Genomic DNA, 16,798 nt, shown 5'->3' on the forward strand with positions numbered 1-16,798 from the left:
ACAGCCTCACACTAACAACTTGCAAAGAGTCTAAATTCATTAAATGAACTATTTGTGCTGAACGTAAAAGTCTTTATAGAAATATTTAGGCTTAGAACAAACCAAAGTTGTCTTCCCATTGATTCAAGCACTAAGCAAGGAATAATTTTAACCTCTTTTTCTATCCCATACCCATGTAAACGGCAACAAGGCCAGTCCCTCCTATCCACAATGCTATACATAGTCATGTATTTAACTAATGAATATAAACCTACATAAAAGTACGAGTAAAGGAAAACAACTATTTGCCTTTTAGAAATCTTTATGTTTGGATAACATACTGGCCTTTAGAAAGAACCGTCATGCTGTAAAATACCCCAAGATGCTGTGACCCGCAGCACTGTCTAGCTTCGTGGTAATAAGGCATTATCTCCCAACTCTCCCTCATGAGTCTCAGACAGAGAAAATCAGTTTGGCAAGCAGAAGACTTGGACTTGTAGAATTCCATTTCCTGTTAGTAAGAAACTATTACCTTACATATAATGATATTTAGAGATTTTAGGGAGAAAAATTCAAGGCAAACAAAATAAATTTTGAATATTTTTATTGATGAACAGCAGAAAATGCATCTTTTGTGTTTATCATAGTGCTGGATGTAGTATCAATTTGTACATCTGTAAATAAACTTTTGCACATGTTTTCAACAGAATAGCTGCTGTTCGCAAAATATTTCCGGCATACGGTGTCACACGCATGGACGTCACCCTGAGAAAGAGTGAGGATACAGAGCAGAGTGTTGGGAGCAGCAGAGGGACCTGAGGGCTGCAAATCCAGCTATAGCCACAGAGTTAATGGTCAGTAGCTGTTCTGTGCTGAGCTGTCTGTGGCCTTGACTACAGGGCCAGCAACCTGTTAAAGATAGCTGGAGCGCTTCTATACAAGCTACACAAAACAATAACTTGTATGCTCTTTGAAAAGAACAGGATCTGACTTACATTATAGAGTAAGAATTGCAGGTGGCCTTTTAAGACATCTTCAAGAAGAAGTTTTGTCACCAGGGAACACACAATGTCCTTTGTCCTGTGTAATCAGAGCCTCCCTAAACTTTTGTTCTATATCCTGGTGGGCACATCCTGCTGGATTTGCTTCAAACTTTATCCCTGTATCTCTAGCACAAGTAACTTATCAGAGCCCATGAATGCCATTGTTCATATTCTCTATTAGCCATCTGTGTTATCAGTGCCTTTCTTTGGAGTAGATAGCAGTTCCGAGTAGGATATATACGTAAATATCATTATTTTCAGTTAAGATGTGGTCCTGTAATGGAATGAATTACAGATCTGTAGTTGAAGATTTGAAATGGTGCTCCACAGATTGTTTTCCATCTTCCAGAACTCTGGAAATGCGCTGCAAAAAAACAAAAAACAAACCAGAGGAACAGAGTGCCATATGTCAAAATGTTTACTGTATTGGATTTGGTTATTATAAATTTGTATTAATTAGTAGTTTGTGCCTGTAAGTGGCAGCTAAAGAGAAAGTCACAGATCAAATCCTAGGTATTTTGAATTATTTTCTCTATCCTGCAAAACTATAAACCTGTCCACATGATTCCAATCACGCTGTTAAGCACTATACAAATGGAATTTTAGCCTTATTCAGTTCTTTTTAAGACTTGTAAACCAGACATTTCATTGTCCTTATTTTACATGCTATTTCAGTTTAAATGTGAGTGGATGAGATCATGCTGAAGGGCTGTTACTCCTGGATCTTAAAAGAACTTATGAAAAATTGAATATAATTGAAACGCTACAGACTTTAAATTAATAGGTTATTCTTGTTCAGACCAAAAATATGATTATGAGTATACCTAAAGCAGATTTTCCTAAACGTCGCTCTGTGCTCCCTGTAGGCACTAGCTACATCTTTTTAAAGACTGCAGAAATTAATGGATGAAAATGAAACCTGTTCACCAGAAAAAAAAAAATAAAAAAAAATCAACGCTTGCTTTGAAAAATCAGCAAAGAATTGACACGTTCAATATTACACGTGTCACAGGATGCTTATGCACGATGCATACCAGTAGCTACCGGCATCTGCATTAAACTTCATTCTCTCACTACTTGAAAAAAATATGGAAACTTTAAAACTTTTCAACCTTCATATCTGCATTGGATAAATATTTTTTGCTTTCATACACCACATTACATTTTAAGAAGTTTCCACAGAAATCAATGAAAGGTTTACTGCTTTAAAGGACTGCCAATTGTTCTAAGCAACATCAACGACTCCAGCGTAAGCCCATGTCTCCTTTCAAGTCAGCATCGGTGAGACCAGAAAGTGGCTGACGCTGCGCAGCTTTCACCACACACGCTACGCTTACCATCCTCCAATGCTACTGCTGACTGCCCTGTGCAATTAAACCAAACAAGAAATAATTATTTTCTTCTTTTGCTAATAAGTGTTCCATAAAGCAAACCAGAGGAGATCAGCCGGTCAAACGAGACCTCTTGTGGTACGGGCGCAGAACTGCGCACCTGAGCCTGTTCTATAATAAAATACCCACAAAGCTGTTCATCCAGACCCCAGAGAGCACAGACAGAGACAGTTTTGCCTCCCTATAGAGGTTCCTTATAGACTTCGAGTTATAGTCCTATGGAATTTCTAAACTACTTAAATTTCATAGCACAGAATTTTTGAAGAGGTAAATCTTTCTTCCCTCTCCTGCCCCGACGCACAGAACTTACCATTGTTTTAAATAACTGGTTCACTTTCTTCTTTTTGAAGGTTTTCTTGTCACCATCAGAGGTGGAAGGAAATGCTGGCTGACTCAATCTATGTGATGCAACCGTTTCATCGGGTGGTGCAAGGTTGACGGATAGAGTTAATCCTTAGAATTGAAAGGTAATGGTTTTACAAAACAAAACCAGCAAAAAAGATGAGTCAGAGCTTAAGATAAAGCAAAACTAAAAATAATTAACTACTGCAACTGCTAGCAATAAATAAGAGATTTTTAATCTAACTATATCTTTAGAATACAAAAATAAGTAAAAATTTCCTGATTTGTTAATGAGGAAGAACCAAACTTCATTACACAGAAACTGAATAGTGCTATAAATGAAACAAGTTGGTCAAAGAAGAAAAAATAGATACATAAATACATGAAAAAGAATTAGGCCATGAAAACCTGTTGTGTGCGAAATGTCTGTTATCTGGAAAGAGAAAGACAATGAGAGGGAGAGATGAAGTGCAGGCTAAGAAATGGGATTTGCCACAGAAATAGGGGGTAAAAAACGTTGAAAAAGGGCACATTTTCTCTATGCACCTTGGCCTAGAGATGAGTTCCACCTTCAGTTACACTTTCTGCTTCTCTGTCAAGAAACTGTCAGGCTTTCTAGCGTGCACTTATCTTGTTTCCCCTTCCTCTTGCTGTGAGGGAGGTTTATGGGATTCTTCTCTAACATCAAAAGCATAAGTGAAACACTGTCATGGGGCAACATTTGGGGGTATTAATCTGTCAAAGCAAAGTACGGAGCATTTCTTCCTATTTCAAATGCTGCCCTCAGCTGTGACAGCAGGCTGCAGAAGCCCATATTTCTGCAAGTGAGGCCCCACAAAGCATGATGAATAACCCTGGCCTCTTTCAAGGCAGGGGGAATGCCCACACTACACAAGGAAGCAAAATCCGGAGCTCCGGAAGTGACAGATTTAGAGTTTGCGTTTCAGCATCAGTGTTATTGAGCAGTAGTAGCAGCCCAGCTTCACAAGCAAAATACATGCTTACATTGTAATCTCAGTCTCAGAGGCACAAAGGCCCACAGAGAGAGCTACCTGCTCTGCTTGGAGCAAGGCCTTTATTGCTTTGTTTCCTTGACAGCAATAAAGAAGTGCAGAACTCTCAGCTTACTGTAAGCAACTCACCTGGGATAGTTGGCATAGAACGACTGACAGAGCTCATCTGCTTGAGGACAGATGTTTTCTGAGGTGCCACTACATGCTCTGAGAGGTTGGTGTCGCTCATGAACTCGTATTTCCTAGACAGCTTTTTAATAACAAAAAAAAAAAATCCCAATTAATACCATTAATGATGAACTGAGCTATGGGCAACAAAGATCTAAGCAAAATAATGCTTTGTGAAAAGTATAAAAGAATATCATTAATAAAAAACCTATCATGCCTAACCTGGGTTCTTTATGCAATTGTTTGCTGAGTAAACAATATAAGTAACACAAAATATTATACACTAGCTAAAAACATGTATGATTTTCCAATTTACAGTTAGATATATACTTCTCAGGCCAGATAGAAAAAACATCACTCTAATAAAGCTAGCTGGAAGAGCTTCTGTAATCTGCAGCTGTACGAAGCTATCCCTACCACATCTTTGGAATAAGACCATCAGCCAGCTCTGACTGTCATCCACAAAGTAAAATGAAGTTCTGATAAGATTTTTTCCTATTGCACTGACGTTGCCGGCTCAGCTGCTGTGAGGCTTATCACTGTTCTAGTCAAGAAAATCTGGTAACTCAGTAAGTGGTGAGATTCCAACAGTTAAGGGTGTGCGTTACCTAAATCAAAAGACAAAGGTGTCGTTTGTGTTTGTATATTAATGCTTCTCAGAGCATGACTGTGCTTTGTATCTCCCTTGTACGAGGACATTTGTATAAGAGAACCATAATCCTCCAAACGCTCCTCCTTGTTTAACAAAAGAATCTTAGCATTCTATTGAATTCACTTTGCCTTTGACAACTCCTCCAAAAATTTTTGCTCAAATGACTTAAGCTCCTGTAATTCAACAATCTATTATTGCCTGACATTTTAATTTCGATAGGGCTGGTGTATCTAAAGGACATCTTCCAGATTTTTTTTCATACTAAAAGATGAAAAGTCTCCAGTGAATTAAACTACCAGAAAAGAGAAAAAAAAATACAACAACAACAAAAAAAACCCAAACAAACCAGGATGGTGTAAGTTATACAAGTCATTTTAACGATCTAGCAGTGCAATAAAAGCACTCAGATGATCTATGGAGCGAGGGATGCCAGCGCTTCCAAACTTCAGTCTGGCACCATTTAGAGAACACTATTTGCAACCTTGCAATTTTCTAACAGCTGCATGTTCCAGAACAAGGCACAAAACCTACGGGGCTCATCACTTTTGAAATAGCCCTGGCTGTAAGGAGCTGCCATGAAATGTCAGCACAGTCAATTGCCTCTCCACGGGAAAGCAAGCTTAACCCTCCCAACACAGTACTCGATTTTAAGCTAACCAAGCTTCAGGGCTATATGATCTGTCATCATTAGCAAGCAGAGGTGTTTGATGTTTCCATTGCTTTGTTTCCTTCTCAGGATCCTTCAGGTTTCACTCATGGCCGGACAGATCATCTACATCCTGCATACTTCCCTAGAGTTCCGTGTGATATGTTTTTCTTTTCCTACACAAAGAAGTAATGCCCTCCCGTTTTTGGATTACAAAATACTACTCTAAATTAGTAACATACACATTTCATGTCAGGAATCGAAATGTCAGGTGCCATCTTCTCATCAGCAAACACCACACTGCTTCTTTTTGTTCTTTTTTTGGACTTCCTCATCCTTACTTCAGGGTGAGGATTAATTTGCACAGCAGTCTCCTCCGATTCTGCTTTTACTGGCTTTGGTAGCACTACGTCCAGATCAAAGCTGCAGGAGTAAAAGAAAAAAGTACAAGTTGCTGAGTGAGATTTTAAAACCCACTGGTATTGAGATGTCATTTCCCCAAAACCCATAAATGCAGGTCATCCTTTCCTTCAACTTTCAATGCAGCCTTGCAAACTCTTGGTAAAAAGTATATGATGTGCTTCAGCTTGCAATTCTAGATAGAAGTAAGATGCCTTCAGGAAGTATGACATCATTGTAAAATAAAGAATGTAAGATATTAACATAAGCGCAAATCCCTTTTTGAAGATTCACGTATTAGCTTAAGAACCTCTAAACTAAACTGAGTTGGAGCTCATTTGGCAAGTCTGTTCATGGTGACGATGGTGTTGATAGCAAGACACATGATTTTGATTGTTGAAAAGAGTGGAACAGAGAATTACTATTTATTCTCATCTTAAATGCATCCTTCTATTTATTTCACCATATTGGACAACAATGCATATACCTAGTGATTAAAAAAAATGAAACTTCCCCTCTTATCTTCCTTTGATTTTTGTATTTTAAAAATTAGGCTCTTTTTCATTTAAAACAAAAAATGAAATCAGTGCTGGCTTCCCTCCCTTATCTGCTGATGTAATTAGCCTATTGAACAGGGGGTTGAATTTATTTTACAGCAAGAAGTGATAAAGCAAATAATGTAGTGAATTTGTTGACCCACGTTCTTCCTAAATACAAATTGGCACAAAGAGAATTAGAGGTAGGTGCGTGATTCAGCTGCTTAAGTGTAGTTGTCTGGTTCTACAGGTGTCGTCCTGCTTTACTAGGTAAGGTTGGCAGATAGGAGACAAATCTGGTTGGTGCACTACCCTTTGCTCGAGGGGAAGCTGAAGGGCAGGAAGAGCAGCCTGGGGCATCCAATAACGTGGGATACTACATATCTTTGTTAGACAATGCAATATTTAATTAAGTAGTCATAAACAATGAATTGGCAGTCAAAATCGATATAGAAGGGGAATATCTTAGGAAAAAAACCACTTCCAAGTTAGGGCCATACACCCTAACTTTTTATTTTCTAAAAGTAAATTACTAAAAAAGGGAGATCAGGTGTTTAAAAAAAATAAAAAAATCACAAACACTGCTCAGTCAGATGAATTTTATTTGTGCTTTGTTTGGGAAGAAGTTCTGTGTGCCCAAAAGATACTTTTTGAGGTGATTAGAACAATTTGTGGGTGAAAAAGATGTTTATGTTTCCCAGCACTGCAGTTAAGAAAGGCATTAAACAAAGCATTTTACAATTCCACAGGCTTTACTAAAACGTTCCACCTCCTTATAACTGTAAGTTTGTAAAGGCTTCCCTTGTCCTCTCCAAGTTTTACAAGCAAAAAGATGTTAGCAAGCTGGTATAAATAGAAATTTCTGAATAACTTGGATTTTCTTTTTTATCATTTAAATGAAGAAATAATTGTTTCTTGAAAGTAAATGTTTTTTTCAGCAAGACTGGAGTACATTTTGTCTATTAAGGCTGAAATACTGTAGATTTAAGCCTGGGGGCAGTGATGGCTCCAGTCAAAATAACTTTGGCATGGCATAGTCTGGAGCGACTGCTAATGAACTTCTACTCTTGAACGCCTTTTAAAAAAAAAATCTTTTAGTGTCTTCTGATAAAACTGGTTAAATGACAGGACAGCAAGAAAATTTGTACTATATTCATAACCAACCTTTCTGAAGCAATTTTGTTTGGAGTACTGCAGTCTGAATTCATGGAGCTCAGCGAGATAACTGACAACTGACGATAGGATCTCAGCATTGATCTTGGCCGTCCTAATCTCTTGTCATCAAAATCTGGCTACAGAATGGAAAAGAGAAACAGATTCCATCAAACAACTTAGTGTGAACCTCATTTCATCCTTTCGCACTAGGTCTTGAAGACAGCACAGATAATTTTACATCTGGCACGGAAGAAGTCATTTGCTACCACTGTGACTTTGTTCTGTCTGGACACACTCTAAGACTTCTCAAACTCAACGGTACAGTGAGTAGATGAGTAAACTACAATTGACAAAATTAACTTTATGTTTGAAAAATGAATTAAAAGGAACAGTGCCTGCTGATCTTATTTCCAGCAGACATGGGGCACGCCACTGAAGAACTTGGTTAGGCAAATAGATTTGGTTAGTCCATGCTCCAAGAGACTAATCATGCTGCGTCTTCAATACAACATGTTCTGCCGTCTCTATACATTAATATAGCTTTTTTTTAATTACATCTTAGCAAATGTTGGACAAAATTATTTTTTTCCTAATAGCCAGGTGGGAAGAACAGGTAGATTCTCTAGGGCATTATGTACCCATATCACACAAAGCCATACACACTATCATAACAGAAATATTCAGCTTAATGTTGATGGTTATTTGAACTCTGAAGCCTGGTACAAAGTTAACTGAAACAACCTGACTTCTTTCCAAATGCTTTCCTGTTACTCCTGTTAATACAGCAGGGATGAAGATCATGTTCCTTGACTAATGCTAGAACTGTTTTCTTTCTTCAGAGATGACTTGCAGGATCTAAATTTGCTGAGTGCATCAGCTCTTCTCTCTTCTGCTGCCAAGCATGCCTCCCCCAGTTTGCTCATTGCAGCATCATGATACCAGGCAAGTTCTTGAGAATTTCCCAGTGCCCACATACCATAAAGCACTTTTCCAGCCTACTTCAATTTCTATCTTATAAAGAGGATATGGATGAATTTTAAGAAAACATTTCATGTTAAAGCACAGAGGTTTGATCAGATTACCCAGAAAATATTGAAAACGTATGCATAATTTCATATACCACATTACCAAATACCTCTCTCCTGGTGTCATTTCTCACCAGGACTCTTACGTGTAGCAGAGGACTTGAAAACATCTGTAGCTTCAAGAATCATTTTCAGGTGTTTTGCAGAGTTTACATGCAATAACTTTATACTCTGCTCTTCCTTTGAACGGCCAGAACCTCGCGATAAGACACAACAACTGCTTCAGAGAGAGGCAGCCACCAAAGAGAGACACTGTGACATGGCAGTAGTGTTATTCACAAAGTACATTCTCTATTTTTGCAAATTTAAATAGATTGGGGGTTTTTAAGTGCTGATCTGTAAGAGTGTTGAAGAGTTCAAGCACTGACCAAGATCATTAATTGTGGATTACAGCCTCTGTATTATTGCAAAGATGGTGGCACAAGACTGAAAATAAGAAAACTATACTGAAATAGAAATGTAAAATTTTCATCATAGAAGTGTGCAACACAGCAAAGTATCTAAAATTCAGGTTAGAAACTTGCTACTTTTCCCCCTATACTAGAAGAAATAAATCCTCTTATAAAACCATCAATGTTGAAAGCAAGAACATAATTTCCAAAGCAACCGCTGTTTAATCCCAAAAACCAGGTAACACTGCTCTTGCTAGTCTGCACAAGCTCAAATAGACTGTTTTGTTCAAGAACTGTCTGGAGAGTTTGATTTTAGAAGTTATCCTTCAATTCCTATATATTTCAGTTTGATCTCAACTAATACTTATAGTATTATACACATGATAGGTTTTACTTTACAACACAGCTGGAAATGGCTAGCACACGGAGACATCAATTGCAGATGAAAGCCCTAAACCACTAAGAAAAACTACAAAGAGAAGAAACATGCGAGTTTTCTATTATATTCTTAATAAGGTGAATAAGTATTGCAATTTTAATAAAAATAATAAAGTACCCCAAATCTTGAAAGAGGAATAATTGACAGGTCAGAGAACTGAATCAACTCTCTGAGTATAAAACTCAGGTCTTGCTATGTTCGTATCACAGGAAAACCCACAAGCAATGGAACTTTAGTAGGTGTTTTTGTTTAGGAGAATAAGACGTGTGTTAAGAGAAAGTGCTGGAAAGGTTAAAAGGAGAGCAATACCAATTCCCTGGTTCCATATTGTTTTTCAACTTTAACTTTTAAATGCTTGAAACATTCCTCCATACGGTCATGGAAAGGACGAAGATTATCAGAAACTCTTCTTTCGTGAATTTTAATTCCAGCCCCAAGGAAAGGTATCTTGAAGGGGGAAGAAAAAAAAATATATTAAACTGGGTCTGACAATCCCTGTAATTGCAATTAAAGTATCTGCTAAGTCAACTGCAAAACTCTTACTGCGATTAGCAGATAGATATTGAAATATGATGTATATCAATGTGATGGCTATATGATATCAACTTTTACCAGTAACCACAAGATGGAAAGGGCTCCCGAAAAACGAGCTTACCCAGTAAATTTTTGAAGACTGATGGCTGCCTCCTAGTGACTGCTAACCTTCTTATATATATTTTAATGTTAACCCCTTATGAGATTAAATATATGATGCAAGAGTTAAAAAAATCTTAGACCTCTAGTCCACTTGCTTATGAAGGTTCCTGTCATAATTTACAAGATGATAAAAGGATGAAAAAACACCCAAGTGGATTCCAGACTTCAAACTTCTGTCTTTCAAATGGAGCTTACTAAGAGCTTAATCATATGATCACTTCAACAATTGCAGCAGCAGTTTAATATGTTAATGCCTGGGTATTGAAGGTGACCTCTTCCTTTCGTCTCAGTCTTACTCTGCAGACTTCCTTTGTACTCCCGCATCTCAAGAAAAGCTCAGTAAGATAACGTTTCAAGGTGAAAGTGAGCAACTCAAGCCATGAACAGAGGCAGCTTGCACCAACCAGTCTGACTTTGCTCAACTTTACCCAAGGTTTTTGCTGCTCATCCTTTAGGCTGAGGTCAGTGACAAGTAAACAACAGAAGGAGAACATTTAATGGACACTATAATGACAATACCGATCGGGAAATGTCATTTTAGTAATTAAACCATTTCTTCAGTTTAGGCAGAGTTTTTAAAAATACTGAAGGGCAGGATCACTTAGATTCCCAACAACGTTATCTCAGTCACATGCCATATCAGATGGTAAGGAATTATTGCTGTGCTATTCTGTCTGTGATCTCAGTGGATTACTGGCAGAGTACATGCTTTCTGTTTGGCACATTAAAATGTAGGGATTTAAGTCCTTCTTTCTACTTAGTTAGATATCAATAGTTTCCCCCTAAGATAACAAATAGATAGTCCTTTTACAGCTATACATACTCTGAAACTTGAATGTTTAGAACAGTCTAAGAGAGAATACTTTATGAGTCCCAGTTCAAATAAATACTATGAATTCATCACAGAAAAAGAAAATTTGTACTGAGAATCTTATCATCCTTCTATCCATCCATCTTTGGGGAAACAAAGACTGGTAACAATGACACAAATGCTATGTTCTGTTAGGAAGGAACAGAAAAACAGAAAAAAGGAGTAGCTGATGAAGCCTCAGGTGACTAGTGTCAATAAGAAGTTACCTGCCAAGCAATTAGATCTTTCAGTCTATTCAACTTTTCTTGATCCTCTGGATGCTCTCTGATATATTCTTCAGTAAAGAATGCCTTAGGAAAAAAACAATTCACTCCATCATCCCAAGAGGTAAAGACATCAGTGATTACTCCATTTACTCTAGCTGGTGACCGTCATATTGGTTATCAAGTAAGAAAGACCCACGTATGATCCTTAAACAGATGCTCCTAGTAATAATTCTTTGTTATATCTGTTGAGAACTAAGGTGCTCTTTTTTTGTTAAATGATATTCAGTCTTTATCCAACGTTACTGAATTTGAGACCCTTATTATGAAACACAACTATTCTTTGGCTTTTTTAAGCTTGCACTTAATCTAAAAAGTCACAAATTTGGAGTATCAGGATATACATGAAAAAAAGGATCATTTATCAAACTACTCTAATTACTGACATTACCCAGTGTTATACAATAAGGAAATTGATCTCTTTGACAGATAAGCAGAGCCAGATATTGCACGCGTACTGCCTTGTGCTGCCCAAAGATTCTTATTCCCCCAGGCACAAAAGAAGAACACAGCTATTGGTCCATGACTGTCAAATATCTAAACAAATGATGCTTTAGGACTAGCATAGCATGTCGCACTCCTGCAGAATATGTCATGTTTACCGCATATAATTTATCTGTGTACACATATACAGAGCATCTTCTCAGCACTCTCTGCATCTGCCTGACATGCTGACACTACTGGGCAGGGCACGTGGTTTTAATCAGAGAATGGCAGGCAGAAATAATAGAGCTCTACAGCTGTGGGGTAACACCACATTCATTTTCCTCCAAAACTTTAATAATTAATAATTTAAAACTTAAATTTATTTGAAGTTTTAACATTCTTGCCCTCTTCCCGCCAGCCTTCAAGAGGTGGCCCTAGGGACAAATTTTCAGGTTTCATTTGCATTCCCATGTTTTAACAACAAGACCGGCTACACAGAATGGCTGTGGTTGCTGAGAAAACCTGATTACGGTTTAATTGATAACCCTTACCCAAACGCTCCAGGTACATATGAGAGGATTATATTAGTTTGACAAAGGTTCTGAGTCCTGTTGGATAAACTTGATTCATTTACTCCAAACTAAACCTTTTGATGCATGAGAGCCTACTTCATTACAGAAGGGGTATTTTGTCTCATATATGAAAACTGTCATAACCGCAATTAATACTGAGCATCAGTTACTCTAGTTTGTTAGTTTCTGCATTAAAAGACAGATGTGACCAGAATATGAGTATCTCTTAATTGTTGGAGTTACAGCTTTCATATTTCCACCCCACATTCCACTGTCACTTTGAACAAAGGACGCAGGAGGATTATAAAACAATACATCTGTATGTGTTCTTTGCATTGACCTAAAATCTTACCTTCTCATACTTAGCAAAGCCACCCATAACAGCAGGATCCACGATTCCATTCAGAAGCATAGAAAGTGGATTAATAGGAAGGTTCTCATCACTCTGGTATTGGTTAATCATCATCAAAATTTTTTCATTCGTCGTGGACATAGTCTCAATAGCATTCTCTAAAGGACTAATTGTAGTCTATAAAGAAGCAAAAGACTTGTAAGGTTTATAAAGAGATAAAAAGGTCTTTTTAGTTTTATCAAACTTTGTGTAAATGAACAAATTTCTCACAATTCAGCAAAATCACACAGATCTGTTCAATTCTCTTAGGACTTGGTCCTGAAACTATAAATCATATGCAAGTTTTATTGATCCCAGCAGTAGAAAGAGAAAATATAACTAGTAACAGTTTTGCATGTATAAAAATAAGTAAACGACAATAATCTTGTGTGATAAATTTGCAAACCAGTTTGTACATGAGGATTCATATAGATATATGTATTCTGAGTTCTTAGCATGTTCATACACACCTGGGACATGGACACAACCTCAAACCACCGTAAAATTCCAGGAAGTTTGTATGCTGTAACAAACGATGTTCTCTCAATCCACATAGACTATTAAAAAAAAAGATAGCAGGGAGAAAATTATAGTTCAGGATTTAAACTTTAATCTTTTCCGCCTTCTGAAATGCCAGAGTGAAATGAATGTAGATGGAAAACATGTGCACATTTTTGCATAAAAAGACACTGCGAAATGAATCTAGCACAGCGATTTGCACAAATCATTTTTCTGGTTTCAGATTAGGTCATCTTCAGGCACTAAGCCTGCACAAAGCAGAGGAAAAAAGTAAATTACCCTTGAATATTTTAGTATCCATTCCTTTTTTTGCCATTAGAGATTGAATGACTGTGACTGAATGACCTGCTCTCACCTCTATCCAGATTACACTTCATACCTTCACTTTTGAAATACATTTCTACAATTAAAAGCAGTAATAGCCCTATAACAACTTGCCAGCATCCTTAATTTCTTTTGCCTTTCTTTTTCCTCTTCTGAACAAGACTAGCTGTTGGTATTTAAAATGCCACTTGTTCATTTCCCTAATGCTCCTTATTTTATCAATATCTGCTTATCTAAACTGCCAGGACTGAGTATCATAACAATGAACTCAATGAAGACATACTCCAACTCTCCCAATTTCACCTATGTCAACTAAATACACATATTATCTATTGTCATCAACAGTGAAAATATTAATGATTTAATTTTCATAAAACCATTTAAAGGTACTTTCATAAATGGTTTAAAAACTCCAGTTTGCGAGGGAAGACAATGTGCATCATAAGCCTTGATAGTATAGTGCGAAGCTGGGATGTCGGGGTAGAATTTGCATCTGAAGCACTTCATTTAACAGCAAGTAAGAAGCTCCTGATATGAAGCTGTTGACATTGCAGGTCAGCATGCACGTAACTGAAATCGTACATTTTCTTAAAGAAATGGTTTATCCCATCAGTATCCCAAGAGCACAACTTTAGCCCTAAAGATTGGTTAGCATGGTTTTCACGACAAACTACAAAATATTAAATACCTTTAAAATTAAAACATAGAAACTTATTATATTTTTACGCATGAAACTGAAAAAAATTAGTGTTGAAGATTTCTTATAATATTTGAACAAAGATGACTGTTTCCCAGCACTACACCATTATGAATGGGAATAAAAATGACACCAGTAGTACTGTAATCTGTCAAGATTTCACAGGAGTGATGAAAGCAGACAACACACACCTCTCACTGCCAAGCTGGCAGCTGACAACAGTGTTGTAAACTACAAAAGGCAAATAGTTTGATATTTATTTACATGTCATCTTGTTTCATAATGAAAATCTGTACCAGAAAATGTTATTGCCTAACACAAACGTGTTGAGTATCTCAACTTCATAATGTTTATTGGCAATGGAAACAGTGATGTATTGAGTAAGCACAGAGGAGCGGTGCTGAAATAGAAAAATCTTGTGTTTATCCTGAAGTTAGGGTGTCTGCCATGAGTAATCTGTGCCTAACAATGGGGTTGGATCACAATTCAGTCACGGCTACCAGAACTGCATCCATCACTCTGTTATGCATTTACTTACTGCAAATTCATTTTCAGGGTCAACGGATCCTTTTCTGACTGGTCTTGAATAGTGGAACCGGTGCACATTGTTGGACTTATAAAAACTGAAAGATTGTAAAAACATTCTTGTAAAATAGAGAACTCATAGATTCATGGATCTTTTTATCACAGTGAAATATTTCTTTTTGAGACAGTTGAGTTTTTAATTAAAAGCAAATTTACTGTTCAGGAATAAAAGCACTTCACTGAACACTCAGGAGAGAACTTCTTTATCCATAAATCAGAGTCAACACACAGTATTTTACGAGTATTAAGCTTCAGCTTGTGATTGGGTGCAATTTCCAGGTATAAAAAATACAGATTAATGTTAAAACCTAGAGAAGATCATTTAGAAAATACTTTTGATTTTCCTATATTCTTGCTGTAGTGTGCTCAGCGCTTGGCTGCCTTAGAGTGGCTTAGAAAAGAAACAGATTTTATTAAAGCTATGACTTTAACAAAATGACTGAATGGAGCAGATCTATTCACCTGGACTGATACACGTGTTTATTCATCCACGGTGCAGGTCAAATCATTCTAATCACCTCTAATAATTCTGCTTACAAAGCAGAACAACAGTTATTCAATAAACTAAAGCCATTAATAACAATTACATGAGATAGATAAGAAAATGACTATAAACAATGGTAAAGGGGCACATCAGTGTAGAGAAATCTATTGCAAATTCACGTTATGGTGCATTATATTTAGTTAATGAATCATTCTCACTGTGAACACGTATTTCCAACACACACTGAACCACTTGGTTTTTAGTGCTGGCTAATTTGAAAGAACGGAGATTGCACAATTTTGGCTAAGTATTTTGCTGTCTACAGAAAAACCTGCCCTTATAGTTTTTAGTTTTTGTTTGAAAAATGAATAAAATTTAAAGCCGTGTTGAGAAAAAGCTAATTTTGCAGAGCAAAATAAAAAATCTCAGGAATTACAGTAAAACCGAGTGATGTTTTGGAAGCCTAGAGAGACAAATAAAGGCAGAGACACCAAACAGTTGAGTTATTTAAGATTCTGGTATGTTAGTTCATAGGACCCCACGATTTCTGATCCAAACTACTAGGATAATCTTCATCAATAAAGACAAGAAAGTGAAAATATTGCCACACCAAATCAGATGGCTCTATAGAGTTCAGTCTAAAAAGGAAGGATATTTTAAGTTCTTTGTTAGAATAAATGCATTGCCATCAACTAATGTAACTAACAATTAAATGCCCAATAAAGTACACTCCTAAAAGCAAATGCCTAAGACCAGATGAAATTAGAAGTTTGATTGAACTCTGCAGCTGAGACACAATTATGAAAGCTCCCATATGGTAAGAGATTATACTTCATGTGGAGCATAAAACTGTTACAAATTCAAAATTTGTGGCTGCAACTACACTGATAACTATTCAAAGAGGACCAGATTTACACGCTGACAAGCTGACTTTCTGATACTGATTTTAAAATGAATTCCAGTTCTAACTGGGACCCACAGTTGTTTTGTTTGGTTTCTTTTCTTTCTTAATCTTGTCGTACAAGATGTGTTCTTGTATCAGCTTGCTTTATTTTGTTATAAGTGAGGAGGTGATTCCTATGTTTCCACTCTGAATCAACTGCAATTTCAGTAAAGATTGCATGGAGAAGGCTGCAGGCAGAGGTGACACCTACTTTGAATCCAGATGCAGAACAGTTAGAAATGAACTCAGCTGATAAAAAGAAGCTGTCTACCTTCAGTTTCTTTTTGCAAAGTCACAACACAAGTGCGGTTAACGGGTTTAGTCAGAGTTTTTCTTTAAGTGTGGAGGCATCACAAAGCCTCTCTTACATGAACAATGCAGGTGCCTCAGTTTACCTGCAGAAATTTTACCTTCTGATGCCTGTTTTAACCAGTTTCGGTTCAGAAGATAGAGTCATACCTTGTGCTTTCAGCCAGCACTGACAAGAATAGGGAGAAAATATGGCCTGTCTGAACCGACGGTGCTTGTACTCTTTGCTGCCCTTAACTTACAAGCTAACAAATTCCATCTTGAAATTTTTCATTCAGGGGTTAGTGATGAGCAGCAGCTCTTATTGACCATGTTTGCAATCATATAAATCATAGAATGGTTTGAGATAGAAGGGACCTTTAAAGATTGTCTACTCCAACCCCCCTGCCATGGGCAAGGACATCTTTCACTGGATCAGGCTGCTCAAAACCCCTTCAGACCTGGCCTTGAACACTTCCAGTAATACAGCATCCACAAC

The 16,798-nt window shown here is 37.1% G+C and overlaps 1 protein-coding gene across 1 annotated transcript in view; it reads right to left on the minus strand.

Moving 5' to 3' along the window:
• Window positions 1–578: 578 nt before the first annotated feature.
• The window catches only part of DOCK2 (dedicator of cytokinesis 2), a 174,246-nt gene continuing 158,026 nt past the window's right edge, over window positions 579–16,798 (minus strand). The window contains exons 43-52 of the mRNA XM_054079776.1: window positions 14,538–14,622; window positions 12,930–13,016; window positions 12,421–12,597; window positions 11,014–11,097; window positions 9,550–9,687; window positions 7,334–7,461; window positions 5,477–5,657; window positions 3,898–4,018; window positions 2,724–2,866; window positions 579–1,386 (exon numbers count right to left, since the gene is read on the minus strand). Coding sequence (XP_053935751.1) covers window positions 1,312–1,386; window positions 2,724–2,866; window positions 3,898–4,018; window positions 5,477–5,657; window positions 7,334–7,461; window positions 9,550–9,687; window positions 11,014–11,097; window positions 12,421–12,597; window positions 12,930–13,016; window positions 14,538–14,622 — 1,219 coding nt within the window. The 3' untranslated portion in view covers window positions 579–1,311. The remainder of the gene's footprint in view (window positions 1,387–2,723; window positions 2,867–3,897; window positions 4,019–5,476; window positions 5,658–7,333; window positions 7,462–9,549; window positions 9,688–11,013; window positions 11,098–12,420; window positions 12,598–12,929; window positions 13,017–14,537; window positions 14,623–16,798) is intronic.

This window comes from Cuculus canorus, chromosome 14, assembly GCF_017976375.1.
Source record: "Cuculus canorus isolate bCucCan1 chromosome 14, bCucCan1.pri, whole genome shotgun sequence".
Taxonomy (NCBI): domain Eukaryota; kingdom Metazoa; phylum Chordata; class Aves; order Cuculiformes; family Cuculidae; genus Cuculus; species Cuculus canorus.